This window comes from Podarcis cretensis (assembly GCF_951804945.1).
Source record: "Podarcis cretensis genome assembly, chromosome: 13".
Taxonomy (NCBI): domain Eukaryota; kingdom Metazoa; phylum Chordata; class Lepidosauria; order Squamata; family Lacertidae; genus Podarcis; species Podarcis cretensis.
This window is the reverse complement of record NC_137182.1, coordinates 51,829,256-51,842,825: the sequence shown is the minus strand read 5'-3', so window position 1 is coordinate 51,842,825 and position 13,570 is coordinate 51,829,256. Positions and strand designations below refer to the sequence as shown.

The following is a 13,570-nucleotide window of genomic DNA, read 5'->3' as shown; positions in this document are numbered from 1 at the left end:
GACAAAAAGGCAGTAAATAAATAGAGGTAGGATGAGTTTTGAGAATGTTTGTATGTATGTGTGTCTAGAGTCATATAATCATAGTGTTGGAAAGGACATTGGCGCTCATCTCATCCAATCCCTTGTTTTTAGTTTTTTTAAGTAAAAAGGTGATTTTAATTTTTATCATCTGCAATACTGTCTTATTTATTTTGTAGCACAGTACATTGGTTATTTTCCCAGTTGTGATGTATGGAAGTGAGAGCTGGACCATAAAGAAGGCTGATCGCCGAAGAATGGATGCTTTTGAATTCTGGTGCTGGAGGAGACTCTTGAGAGTCCCATGGACTGCAAGAAGATCAAACTTCTCCATTCTGAAGGAAATCAGCCCTGAGTACTCACTGGAAGGACAGATCCTGAAGCTGAGGCTCCAAGACTTTGGCCACCTCGTGAGAAGAGAAGATTCCCTGGAAAAGACCCTGATATTGGGAAAGATGGAGGGCACAAGGAGAAGGAGACGACGGAGGATGAGATGGTGGGACAGTGTTCTCAAAGCTACCAGCATGAGTTTGACCAAACTGCGGGAGGCAGTGGAAGACAGGAGTGCCTGGCGTGCTCTGGTCCAGGGGGTCACGAAGAGTTGGACACGACTAAACAACTAAACAACAACAACATTGGTTATTGCTTTCATTTTATGGATCAATGGTCTCGTTAAATTGTAAAATTCACGTTAAATTTCATCCAATCCCTTGTTGAAGGCAGGATGTGACCGTAGCACATCTGGCAGGTGGCTGTCCGCCCTCTTCTTAAATGAAGTGGAGAAGGCAGAGAGAACTGTGTCCCACACTGAACTCCCTGGAGGAAAATCTGGCAGGTGAAGCTTTCCCCATCTCTGTGCCCTAGGAAAAGCTGTACCTGCTGCTAGACTGAGTGCCTAACATGCTATCAAAAGACATCAGGAAAAAGGGAGGCAAACTGGATTTAGGGGGCTGCACGCACATGTCTCCATAATCATTCTTCTTCTTTGACGATTACTCGTCAAAGATTGTCTTCCATAAACACTCTTTTAGCAATGAGTCCATAAGTGACTGTGGAGGCCAGTTCTGGATCCACACGTCCTCCCACAGTGGGGACATTGGTTTCCGGGCGGGAGTTGATCATGGTGTGGATTTGCCAAGCGTGCCTTCCTCTTAGCACGTATCTCCCTTTTGTCCTGAGTTTGAGTGTCTTCAAAGCCCACAACACCTTTGGTCAAGGCTCTTCTCCAACTGGAGCGCTCACAGGCCAGTGTTTCCCAGTTGTCGGCGTTTATACTACATTTTTTAAGATTTGCCTTGAGAGAGTCTTTAAACCTCTTTTGTTGACCACCAGCATTACGCTTTCCATTTTTAAGTTGGGAATAGAGGAGTTGCTTTGGAAGATGATCATCAGGCATCCGCACAACATGACCAGTCCAACGAAGTGGATGTTGAAGAATCATTGCTTCGACACTGGTGATCTTTGCTTCTTCCGGTACACTGGCATTAGTTGTCATAGCCTGATCTACTAATTTAAGTGGAAGGCTGTTGACCGACAATAACTGAGGTTCTGACCTTGGATTAAATGGCAGGGAACTGCTTCCACTCTCCACAGCTCATCTTGTTTGATGCTGGGGTGGGAAGAAGGATAAAATATGCAAGTCTGGGGGGTCTTTGTTACCCAAATGATGGAGAGGGAGCCTCTATAAATTAGATACTGTGTCTGCATAATCCCTGCAGTAATTGAGCCCTAGACATTAGTAAATGAATGGACTTTCCCCCAGGGGTTAGCTAAATTAAAGGGGGGGCACCTCCATTGATCTAAACTGACTCATTCCACGCGGACTTTTTAAGTTAACATCTCTGCTGAATAAACCCTTTGGTCCCAGTGGAAACGGCCTTGTTGTTGTTATGTGGTGGACTTGCAAAGAGGTAAAGGCTTTCTGGGAAATGGTATGTTGAGCACTTAGGGCTGATTTCCTTCAGAATGCAGAGGTTTGATCTTCTTGCAGTCCATGGGACTCTCAAGAGTCTCCTCCAGCACCAGTGAGGCGGTTCCCTCATTGCGAGAAGTGATGTTACAGGGAACCAGGCAGAGGGCCTTCTCGGTAGTGGCACCCGCCCTGTGGAATGCCCTCCCATCAGATGTCAAAGCGATAAACAACTACCTGACATTCAGAAAACATCTGAAGGCAGCCCTGTTCAGGGAAGTTTTTAATATGTGACATTTTAGTGTATTTTTCATCTTTGTTGGAAGCCGCCCAGATGGGCGGGGTACAAATAAATTATTATTATTATTATTATTATTATTATTATTATTATTATTATTATATTACTGGGAAAACCATAGCTTTAACTATACGGACCTTATACGGACCTTAACTATATGGGAAATGGTATATAATGAGTTAAAGAAAGTGTTTAAATATACTTTTGTTAAAAAGCCAAAAGCCTTTCTACTGGGTACAGTGGGTGAAGGGATACCAAAGGAAGATAAAAGACTGTTTATATATGCAAAAATTGTGGCAAGAATTATTTTAGCCCTTAATAATTCTTTAGCAAGAATTATTTTTGCACTTTCTGAAAAGAACCGTGAATCGAAAAACAGCCATCTTTTGAAATTCTCACTTCTCTGAATTTTGCAATGCAATTCTCCAGCCGGGGAACGTGTACAAAAATGCACACAGCAGGATAAAGTATGCGTATAAATACACATATTAGAGAAAAAAATGTTTTCTATTAGGGGAAATTGCTTTGCACAAATCTTCTGTTTGGTTTTCCACAGATACATATCAGATTGTGATTTTTTTTTTTTTTAAGTCATCCTGAAAATTCGCTTTCCCGAAAAGCCCCCAAGAGCCCCCCACACACTCCGCGTGCTCTTTAAAGGGAGCGTGGCTCTTGGGGGAGCCTTAGCTGTGCGCAGCCTTTCCCAGGCAGGGGATGAAGGCTCCCCTTGCTGGGAGAGGCTACGTGCGGCTAAAGAAGAAGCCAGGATCCCGCTGGCTGTTCTAGCTTCTGGCTTAGCCACAGGATGAAGTCGTAGGGAGCCTTCATCCGGCTGTCCTGCGGAGGCTTCTGCAGGAGGTGGGGGAAGGGACAGAGTGAGTGCTCTGTCCCTTCCCCCACCTCCCAGAAAAGCCCCCAAGAGCCTCGCTCCCTTTAAAGAGCGCATGGCTCTTGTGGGAGGAAAACCAGGAGGCCTGCTTTCGCTGAAGCCAGGAGGGCAAGAGAGATCGGTGCGCACCGATCCCGCTTGCTCTCCTGGCTTCAGGGGTAGCCCCCAGTGGCGTAGCGTGGGTTGTCAGCACCCGGGGCAAGGCAAGTAATTTGCACCCCCTGACCCGTGGATTTGCGCCCCCTAACCCATGGATTTGCGCCCCCTAACCCTAACCCCCAGATGTTGCGCCTGGTGCGCCCGGCCCCCCCTGCACCCCCCACGCTACGCCACTGGTAGCCCCGCAAAGCTTTGCGTTCCTTTCTTATTTCTTGTTTTCCTCCCCTAAAAACTAGGTGTGTCCAATCGTCTGGTGCATCTAATAGAGCGAAAAATACAGTCATTTACATAGATAGATAGATAGATAGATAGATAGATAGATAGATAGATAGATGATAGATAGACAGACAGATACACACACACACACACACACACACACACACAACAGATAAAAGCATTAGAATGATAAGAAACATGGATCCATTCCAAATGGAGCAGAACTCTATAAATTCTGCAAAAAGAGGTCGATCCCACAAAACTAAACTCCTAACCTGTCAAAGGAGGCCAGGGGGATAAAGAGGTGCGTCTACAGCATTTCAGAGAAATCTGTACCATAGAACTCTGTTTAGCTGCCTTCCTGCTAATTTCTGTCAAACTGTTTAAAACCAGCTTTATTTTTATTTTTTATTGTGTTTTAGTAATTGTTGATGTTGCTGCATTGGGTCAGCTTCGATTATTTTAGATCAGCTTTGGCCATCCTGATGCCCTTCAGAGGTTCATCGAATAAATTCATAGAATTGTAGGGACCCCTAGAGGTCATCTAATCCAACCCCCTGCTATGCAGTGATCTTTTGCTCAACGCGGGGCTCGAACCCACGGCCCTGACATTAAGAGTCCCATGCCCATCAGCCCGGGCAAAAGGCTGCTTCAGGTGGCTTTGTTCTGTGTGCTCTGTAGAATACTGTGGGCTGCCTTTGGTGGGCTTTGCCTATAAAAAGGTAAAGGTAAAGGGACCCCTGACCATTATGTAGTTTTTCTGTAGTTTTCTGTAGTTTTCAGTTTCATTGTTCCGCAAGGGACAATGACAATAAAGATATCGTATACCGTATATGTCCAGTCGTGACCGACTCTGCGGTTGCGGTGCTCATCTCGCTTTATTGGCCGAGGGAGCCGGCGTACAGCTTCTCGGTCATGTGGCCAGCAGGACTAAGCCGCTTCTGGCGAACCAGAGCAGCGCACGGAAATGGCGTTTACCTTCCCGCCGGAGTGGTACCTATTTATCTACTTGCACTTTGACGTGCTTTCGAACTGCTAGGTTGGCAGGAGCTGGGACTGAGCAACGGGAGCTCACCCCGTCGTGGGGATTCGAATTGCCAACCTTCTGATCGGCAAGTCCTAGGCTCTGTGGTTTAACCCACCCGTGTCCCATCTATAAAAAAGGGGCATATAAATTGTACAATATCATATAAACAAACAAAGAAAGAAACAAAACAAAACAAGTAAGACAGCTGGGTTGAGACATAGCAGGTTGAACACTGGTGCCAAATTCCCTGGTGGTCTAGTGGTTAGGATTCGGCGCTCTCACCGCCGCGGCCCGGGTTCGATTCCCGGTCAGGGAACGTGTTTTGCCTTCAAAATGAACTGGGTGCAGGTTTTGCCCAAATATATATGCTTTATGTTTCAATATACAGTGGTACCTCAGGTTAAGTATTTATTTCGTTCCGGAGGTCTGTTCTTAACCTGAAACTGTTCTTAACCTGAAGCACCACTTTAGCTAATGGGGCCTCCTGCTGCTGCTGCGCCGCCGCAGCACGATTTCTGTTCTCATCCTGAAGCAAAGTTCTTAACCTGAAGCACTATTTCTGGGTTAGCGGAGTCTGTAACCTGAAGCGTATGTAACCTGAAGCGTATGTAACCTGAGGTACCACTGTAGGTTTCTTCTGAGAACCAGTGTGGCATATAACAGGACACTAGGATGTAAAAGCTATAAATACGGTGCGTTTTGCGTGTGCGTTTTAGAGTCATAAAATCGCAGAGTTGTAAAGGACATTGGAGCTCATCTCACTCAGTCCCTTGCTGAGGGCAGGAGGCGACCCTTAGCACCTCTGGCAGATGCTTGTCTAAGCCAGGGGTCAGCAAACTTTTTCAGCAGGGGGCCAGTCCACTGCCCCTCAGACCTTGTGGGGGGCCGGACTATATTTTGAAGGGGGGGGGGGGAGAACGAATTCTTATGTCCCACAAATAACCCAGAGATGCATTTTAAATAAAAGGACACATTCTACTCATGTAAAAACACCAGGCAGGCCCCACAAATAACTCAGAGATGCATTTTAAGTAAAAGGGCACATTCTACTCAGGTAAAAACACGCTGATTCCCAGACCATCCGCCGGCCGGATTGAGAAGGCGATTGGGCCGGATCCGGCCCCCAGGCCTTAGTTTGCCTACCCATGGTCTGAGCTCTGCCTCTTGGTTTAGCCAGGATTAAACTGGGGAATAGGAGAACCACTTTAGGGTCCTTGGAGGTGGGATCTGAATGTAAGGAAAGGAAAGGCAGTGGAAGGAAGAAAGTCCTACTCAGAGGAGACCCGCTGAACAAAACCACCTTAAGTCCATTGATTTCATTGGGTGTGCAGAGTATATGACTTAGAACGCACGGTGTCTTTGTAACGTGTATAAATAGACTCTATGAATATAAAATATCATAAAAACGAATAATTCGTGGTTCAGAATGGACTCTCCCTCCTTGGAGGTTTTTAGATAGCGGCTGGATTGCCGTCGTCCACCAGGAATCCTTTAGTTGTGATTCTGGCATTGTAGGGGGTTGGACTAGATAGCCACTGAGGTCCCCTCCAACTCTGGAATATCAGGGCTCAAGCCCCTTGATCGCCTGGTCGTTGTTGGAAGAAGAGCTGGCAAAAAAAAAAAAAAAAAAGAGAAGTTGATGAACTATGCAGAACTGGCAAAAATGATAGATTAAAAGAAAAAAGACAACAGCGACTTTGAAAAAGAATGGGAACCATTTATATTAGACTCATAGCTGTCAACGTTTCCCGTTTTTTAAAGGGAAATTCCCTTATTCCGAATAGGATTCCTCGCAAGAAAAGGGAAAACTTGACAGCTATGACTTGATGGCAGGATTTAAAGAAACATTCACATTATTAGCATTAGAAAATCTTTAGAAAATAGGGAAATATTATAGTGTATTTAATTTTATTTTTATGTTTTGAGGCTTGATGTTATGTTATTAATAACTTTTTTTCCTGTTAGGAGATAGCAAAGTGGGTGAAAAGAGAAACAAACCAGAAATTGGGGGAAGCCCTGGAGCAGAGGGAGGGAGGAATATATAGTGAATGTTAAGAAATTGAGATGTATGTAATGAATGAAAAAGAAAAATGCAATTTTTTAATTTATTTTTTAACTTCCCCAAAGTGGTTCTAGGCATCTTCTCTCCTGGGTACCTGCAAGGTTTTCCCTAGCAGTCGGATTAAAAAGATATATTATAGTGTATTTAATTTTATTTTTATGTTTTTTAGGCTTGATGTTATGTTATGAATAACTTTTTTTCCTGTTAGGAGATAGCAAAGCGGGTGAAAAGAGAAACAAACCAGAAATTGGGGGAAGCCCTGGAGGGGAGGGAGGGAGGAATATTAAGAAATTGAGATGTATGTAATGAATGAAAAAGAAAAATGAATATATATATATATTTTTAAAAACTTCCCCGAAGTGGTTCCGGGCATCTCATGTCCTGGGTACCTGCTAGGTTTTCCCTAGCAGTAGAATTTAAAAGATCTATAGAAGGGTTCCTCTTCTCTTCAACTCAGAAACTATAATTCCAGTTACAGATAGGTAGCGTGTTGGTCTGCCATAGTCAAAACAAAATAAAAAAATTCCTTCCAGTAGCACCTTAAAGACCAACTAAGTTAGTTCTTGGTATGAGCTTTCGTGTGCATGCACACTTCTTCAGATACCAGCACCTGAATCTGAAGAAGTGTGCATGCACACGAAAGCTCATACCAAGAACTAACTTAGTTGGTCTTTCAGGTGCTACTGGAAGGAATTTTTTTATTTTGTTCAGAAACTAGAAGGAGATGTGGAGGAGAATCTCCCAACTTTCCCTTTCTCCCCTCCTAGCAGCGGCTGAAGCTGCAAGTGTGCGCGACACGCTCCATCTCCCAGGATGGAACGCGGAGATCAAAGGGAGGATGAAGGTGCGAACTTCCCTTTCGAATTGGGGGATGTTGGGATGCGGGGGAGGCTGGGCGTGGGAGGGGGCGGGAAGGGAGGATATAAAAGGGACCCCGGTGCCTTTGAAGAGCGGGATAGGAGAGAGAGGAAGAGAGGGGATCCGTGTTTCTTTCCCGGGTCCACAAGCCAAGAAGAGCCAGCGCGCAGGAGAGACCAAGCCCTCCATCCATCCATCCATCCATCCTTTTGGCTCCTGCAAGATATGACCATGACAAGCCAGAAGTGGGACCGCAAAGACGAGAAGAAGGTACCAGTTGCATCCGGGCTGGCTGGCTGGCTGGCAGGTGGGCCCCGCGAGGGCAGGATTCTGCTCTCAACTCCTCTCTCGGTGGAGAGGCTTGCTTCTTCTCCCTGCCTGGCAGCGGGGGGTTGGGATGGATGACCTTCGGGGGTCCCTTTTCTCCCCCCCCCCTTCCAACTCTGCCCCCACCAGAAGCTGGAGCTCAGAGCAGAATCGGGCCCTCTCTCGGCGTGGGAATCCGCTTTTCTGTTTCAAAAGCTCTCTCTGTTCTCTTCCTTTCCTCTTCCCCCCCTTCGCCTCCATCCCTGCCCCGCCACGCCTCTCCTCCTTCCCCACCGCCTGGCCTGCCCCGCCTGCCCCACAACCTCTCTCTTTCTGCAGCTGCTGAAGCCCCTGATGGAGAAGAGGCGCAGGGACAGGATGAATCAAAGCCTCGACCGGCTCCGGGTCTTGCTTTTCGAAGCCACCCAGGACGAGGTAAGGGCAAGGGACCCATCTCTCCCTCTCTCGGGATGCTCACATGCAGCACATTTTTAAAGCACCCGTTCGAGGAAGCCTGGGAACTGTAGTTCGTACCGGGTGCTGGGAATTGTAGTTCTGCGGGGGGGGGGAGAGAAAAGATGGTTCCCATGATTTTTTGGGAAGGGGAGTGGCCCCCATCTCTCACTCACTCGGGCTGCTCACCTGCAGCACATTTAAAGCACCCGCTCAAGGAAGCTGTAGTTCATACTGGATGCTGGGAATTGTAGTTCTGCGGGGATGGAAAGGATGGTTCCCAGGATTTTTTGGGAAGGGGAGTGGCCCCATCTCTCCCTCTCTCGGGCTGCTCACATGCAGCACATTTTTAAAGCACCCGCTCAAGGAAGCCTGGGAACTGTAGTTCGTACCGGGTGCTGGGAATTGTAGTTCTGCGAGGATGGGTGGGAGGGAAAGGATGGTTCCCAGGATTCTTTGGGAAGGGGAATGGGGTGGAAATGTGCTGTGCATGCAGGGTTTTGGTTTGTTGTTGTCGTTGGCATCGGTCTGTCTGGGGAGACAATGGAGTGTGCCTCCGGGGGTGAAGCCAAACTGCTGCGTTGCAGCACCGAAGTGCGCAAGCCTGGGCAGTGTGTGTGTGTCTGGAGGTCCAGGGCTGGCCAGATGACAAGACCCCCCCTCTCGGCTTGGCTGATGTGGTCCAAAAGAAAACAGAGCAAGATGTTTGGCACCAGCTTGGCTGCAGGAGTTGCCAGAAGGAGGCAAACAAGGCTCCATCGAACAGTTTTAGGGATTCCACTCCGGATTTGTGTAGTGTTTACACCGGAGCCTTTTCTTCTCCTGAAGATATCCTGCAAGGCTGCAGAGGTTGGGCCTGGAGCCTGTCTTTCCGCAGGTCCCTAACTCACCAAGAGTTTGAGACCCAGCTAGCCATGCCTGCCTCCTGTTTTAAAGCCCCAACCTGCCCCCCGCAAATCAAACAAAGAATATTTTATTTTCACCCCTACTTTCCTTCCCCGTTTTTTTCTCCCACCCTCTTCTTTTGTCTTGTTTTTTCTCCCCCCTGCAGAGACTTAAAAACCCCAAAGTGGAAAAGGCAGAAATTTTGCAAAAAACAGTTCAGTTTTTGAAGACACAGCCTTTATCAGGTATAACGTTTCTTGTATCGTTGTTTTATGATTTATTTTATTATTATTATTATTGTTGTTGTTGTTTTTACTTTTTTTTACTTTTATTATTGTTGCTACTTTAGAAAACAACCCTCCGGAGAAATGGAAAGGCTTTTCGGGAAAGGGAGCGAGGGACTTAGGTGTGGAATAACAGTCTCGCCCAGGTTTTTTTTCCAAACAGGTTTAACTTCCTAGTAGTTGAATTTGCCCTGGGGGCCCCCTTGCAAATCATCTTGAAGCTTCTGCTTGGCTTGATTGTGATTTTCTTCCATGATCAAATCAATATAATAATCATAATAATTTATTATATATACCCCACCCACCTGGCTGGGTTTCCCCAGTCACTCTGGGCGGCTTCCAAAAAAAATATTAAAATACTGTAATACATCAAACATTAAAAGCTTCCCTGAACAGGGCTGCCTTCAGATGTCTTCTAAAAGTCTGGTAGTTGTTGTTCTCTTTGACATCCGATGGGAGGGCATTCCACAGGGTGGGCGCCACCACCAAGAAGGCCCTCTGCCTGGTTCCCTGTAACTTGGCTTCTCGCAGCGAGGGAACCACCAGAAGGCCCTCGGAGCTGGACCTCAGTGTCTGGGCTGAACAATGGGGGTGGAGACGCTCCTTTAGGTATACTGGGCTGAGGCCGTTTTGGGCTTTAAAGGTCAGCAGCAACACTTTGAATTGTGCTCGGAAACGTACTGGGAGCCAATGTAGGTCTTTCAAGACCAGTGTTATATTTTGATCCATCGTCGCAACACCTCTAAAAAGACCTACATTGGCTCCCAGTATGTTTCCGAGCACAATTCAAAGTGTTGGTGCTGACCTTTAAAGCCCTAAACGGCCTCGGCCCAGTATACTTGAAGGAGCGTCTCCACCCCCATCGTTCTGCCCGGACGCTGAGGTCCAGCGCCGAGGGCCTTCTGGCGGTTCCCTCGCTGCGAGAAGCAAAGCTACAGGGAACCAGGCAGAGGGCCTTCTTGGTGGTGGCGCCCACCCTGTGGAACGCCCTCCCACAAGATGTCAAAGCGATAAACAACTACCTGACATTCAGAAGACATCTTAAGGCAGCCCTGTTCAGGGAAGTTTTTAACGTGTGATATTTTAGTGTATTTTTGGTTTCTATGGAAGCCGCCCAGAGTGGCTGGGGAGGCCCAGCCAGATGGGCGGGCTATAAATAATAAATTATTATTATTATTATTATTATTATTATTATTATTATTATTAAAAGGCATGGAGCCCATAAACCGGTGCCTTCAGTGCCTATTTGGAAATCTGACACTCAATGAGTGTTGTCAAGCGGTTTGCACATTAGGCATTTAAAGCACTACCCTTTCCCCAAGGAATCCTGGAACCTGTAGTTTGCAAAGGGTGCTGGGAAATGTTGTTCTGTGGGGGGTGAACTACAGACTCCAGGATATTTTAGGGGGAGCACGTGGGGGGGATGAAGCCATGCGCTTTAAATGTATGGTGAGCCAGTCAACTCCATATCCCGTTGTTTCAAAAGAGCTCTGGTGTGTAGGTGAGGGGTTGCAGAATCCCTGTGTGGAATTCTCAGCTGGCTGTGAGGCCAGTGGCGTAGCGTGGGGGGTGCAGGGGGGGGGGCGGCCGCACCGGGCGCAACATCGGGGGGGCGCGCTCGCACTCGCAGCTCTCTGCCCCTACCTGGCTCACTCACTCTCTCTCACTGCTGTGTGAATCCGATCCGAGCCGCCAGATTGCCACCCACTGTGGAGGGGGGGGGGTGCCAGGTGTGCGGGTTAGGTGGCGCAAATTACTTGCCTTGCCCCGGGTGCTGACAACCCACGCTACGCCACTGTGTGAGGCACACCAGCCAGATCCATTGGGCCCTGCCATAATCAGATGTTTTGAACTACAGCTGCCAATAAATCCATTGGAGAAAATATTTCCCCGGCACAAAGGTGTAGCAATATGCCCTCTCCTGAATTTCGGCTTCCTTCCTAACTGTTTAAGGCACAGTTACCACGAGGAAACAGGCCCCCAGCACCGGGGAAACCTCTTGGAAATCCTATATAATGTATGAGCATATTTTAATGGGTCTCTGGGCCTCCCTTCCGCATCACTCTCCAAGGTAGTTGACATTTCTGGTGCAGATAATAATAATAATTTATTTTGTGTACCCCGCCCATCTGGCTGGGCTTCCCCAGCCATTCTGGGCAACTTCCAACAAAGATTCAAAATACATTAAAATGCTACACATTAAAATTTTTCCTGAATAGGGCTGCCTTCAGATATCTTCTAAATGTCAAGTAGTTGTTTATTTCTTTGACATCTGGTGGGAGGGTGTTCCACAGGGCAGGTGCCACCACCGAGAAGGCCCTCTGCCTGGTTCCCTGTAGCTTGGCTTCTCGCAGTGAGGGAACCGCCAGAAGGCCCTCGACGCTGGACCTCAGTGTCGAGCAAGGGCTGTAGCTGAGCGGCAGAACATCTGCCTTGCATGCAGACAGTCCTGAGTTCGAATTCCAGGTACGGTTGGGAGGAGACTTACTGCTCAAAACCCTGGAGAGCTGCTGCCAGCCACTACTAAGCTAGATGGACCATTGGCACAACAAAGCCTTTGGCTACATTCCTGTTGTTGTTTAGTCGTTTAGTCGTGTCCGCCTCTTCGTGACCCCCTGGACCAGAGGACGCCAGGCACTCCTGTCTTCCACTGCCTCCCGCAGTTTGGTCAAACTCATGCTGGTAGCTTCGAGAACACTGTCCCACCATCTCGTCCTCTGTCGTCCCCTTCTCCTTGTGCTCTCCATCTTTCCCAACATCAGGGTCTTTTCCAGAGAGTCTTCTCTTCTCATGAGGTGGCCAAAGTATTGGAGCCTCAGCTTCACGATTTGTCCTTCCAGTGAGCACTCAGGGCTGATTTCCTTAAGAATGGAGAGGTTTGATCTTCTTGCAGTCCATGGGACTCTCAAGAGTCTCCTCCAGCACCAGAATTCAAAAGCATCCATTCTTGGGCGATCAGCCTTCTTTATGGTCCAGCTCTCACTTCCATACATCACTACTGGGAAAACCAGAGCTTTAACTATACGGACTTTTGTCGGCAAGGTGATGTCTCTGCTTTTTAAGATGCTTTCTAGGTTTATGGGTTAGCAAACCCATAGAGACGAAGGTTTGTGCTGAATTTCTGCCCCCCCCCCCTCTCAAGACCCTTTTACATAACCGTGATTTCTGTCCTCAAGATGGTCTCCAATGGCCTGGGATTTCTCTCTCTCTCTTAAAAAAAAAGGAAAGGGAGGGAAACCAAATAACCTGTTTTCGGGGGCCGCCCTGCCAATCTGGGACCCTGAGAGGGGTGCTTGCAAGTTGCCCAGCAGATCTCTAAACTGTTGTCATTTCTCTTCTTCTCTCTCTCTTTCTTTATTCCACCCTTCTTGCTGCATACACCACAGAGACGAAGCACAAGGAAGATGCCCTCCTGCATAGGTACCACAGCGGCTACCGGGAATGCCTGACCCAAGCCAGCCACTTCCTCCGGGCCAGTCCAGGCATCTGCACGGGGAAAAAGGCCTACCTGATGGAGCACATCTGCCACTGCATGGAGAAGATCACAGCCAGCCCACGGAGGGAAGTCCACCAGCCCCCACCGGCCGCCCCCACCCCCAGCTACGAGCTGCAGCAGCGGTACAGCCCAGATGTCTTCGCCGGGTGCAGCCCTCCGCTGGGCGGGACCCCCTATGTCCTACACCCGCCTTCCTCCACCTACCCGGCCAGCCAAGGACTGCAGCCCCGACTCGGGGGGTCGGCCCAGCAGGGCAGCTGCAGCAGGGCGCAGCAGAACAAACTCTCGGAAACGCGGAACTCCTCGCCGCAGTCCCCGCAGGCGCTGAACGTATGGAGGCCCTGGCCTTGAAGGGTCCTTCCCCCCCCCTCTAAAACACCCTTGTAAATTTATATTAGATTCTCTATATATTGTATATTATGGGTTTTATGTTGTCGAATGTGTTATTGTTGTTTTCAGATGGGGCCTCTCTTTTCTGGGGTAGTGGTAGGTTTCCGCCTCCTCATAAATTTATATTATATTCTCTATACAGTGGTGCTCCGCAAGACGAATGCCTCGCAAGACGAAAAACCCGCTAGACGAAAGGGTTTTCCGTTTTGGGGGTGCTTCGCAAAACGAATTTCCTATGGGCTTGCTCCGCAAGACGAAAATGTCTTGCGAGTTCCTGCAGGGTTTTTTTTCCTCCCCCCCCTTTTCTAAGCCGCTAAGCC

The 13,570-nt window shown here is 48.1% G+C and overlaps 1 protein-coding gene across 1 annotated transcript; it reads left to right on the top strand.

The window, feature by feature from the left end:
* The first annotated feature begins 7,642 nt into the window (after positions 1-7,642).
* On the top strand, positions 7,643-13,347 carry LOC307202298 (transcription factor HES-4-like). The gene is made up of 4 exons (XM_079952173.1): positions 7,643-7,706; positions 8,082-8,177; positions 9,247-9,325; positions 12,751-13,347. The coding sequence occupies exons 1-4, from the start codon at positions 7,662-7,664 to the stop codon at positions 13,209-13,211; spliced, it is 681 nt and encodes a 226-aa protein (XP_079808299.1). The 5' UTR covers positions 7,643-7,661; the 3' UTR covers positions 13,212-13,347.
* Positions 13,348-13,570: the final 223 nt, after the last annotated feature.

What these genes read in the sequence shown, in the direction of transcription:
- LOC307202298 (XM_079952173.1), top strand. Translation starts at nt 7,662, where the DNA reads ATGACCATGACAAGCCAGAAGTGGGACCGCAAAGACGAGAAGAAG. An exon ending in ACCGCAAAGACGAGAAGAAG is followed by an intron (nt 7,707 to 8,081) that starts GTACCAGTTGCA and finishes CTCTTTCTGCAG; the next exon opens with CTGCTGAAGCCCCTGATGGA. An exon ending in TCGAAGCCACCCAGGACGAG is followed by an intron (nt 8,178 to 9,246) that starts GTAAGGGCAAGG and finishes TCCCCCCTGCAG; the next exon opens with AGACTTAAAAACCCCAAAGT.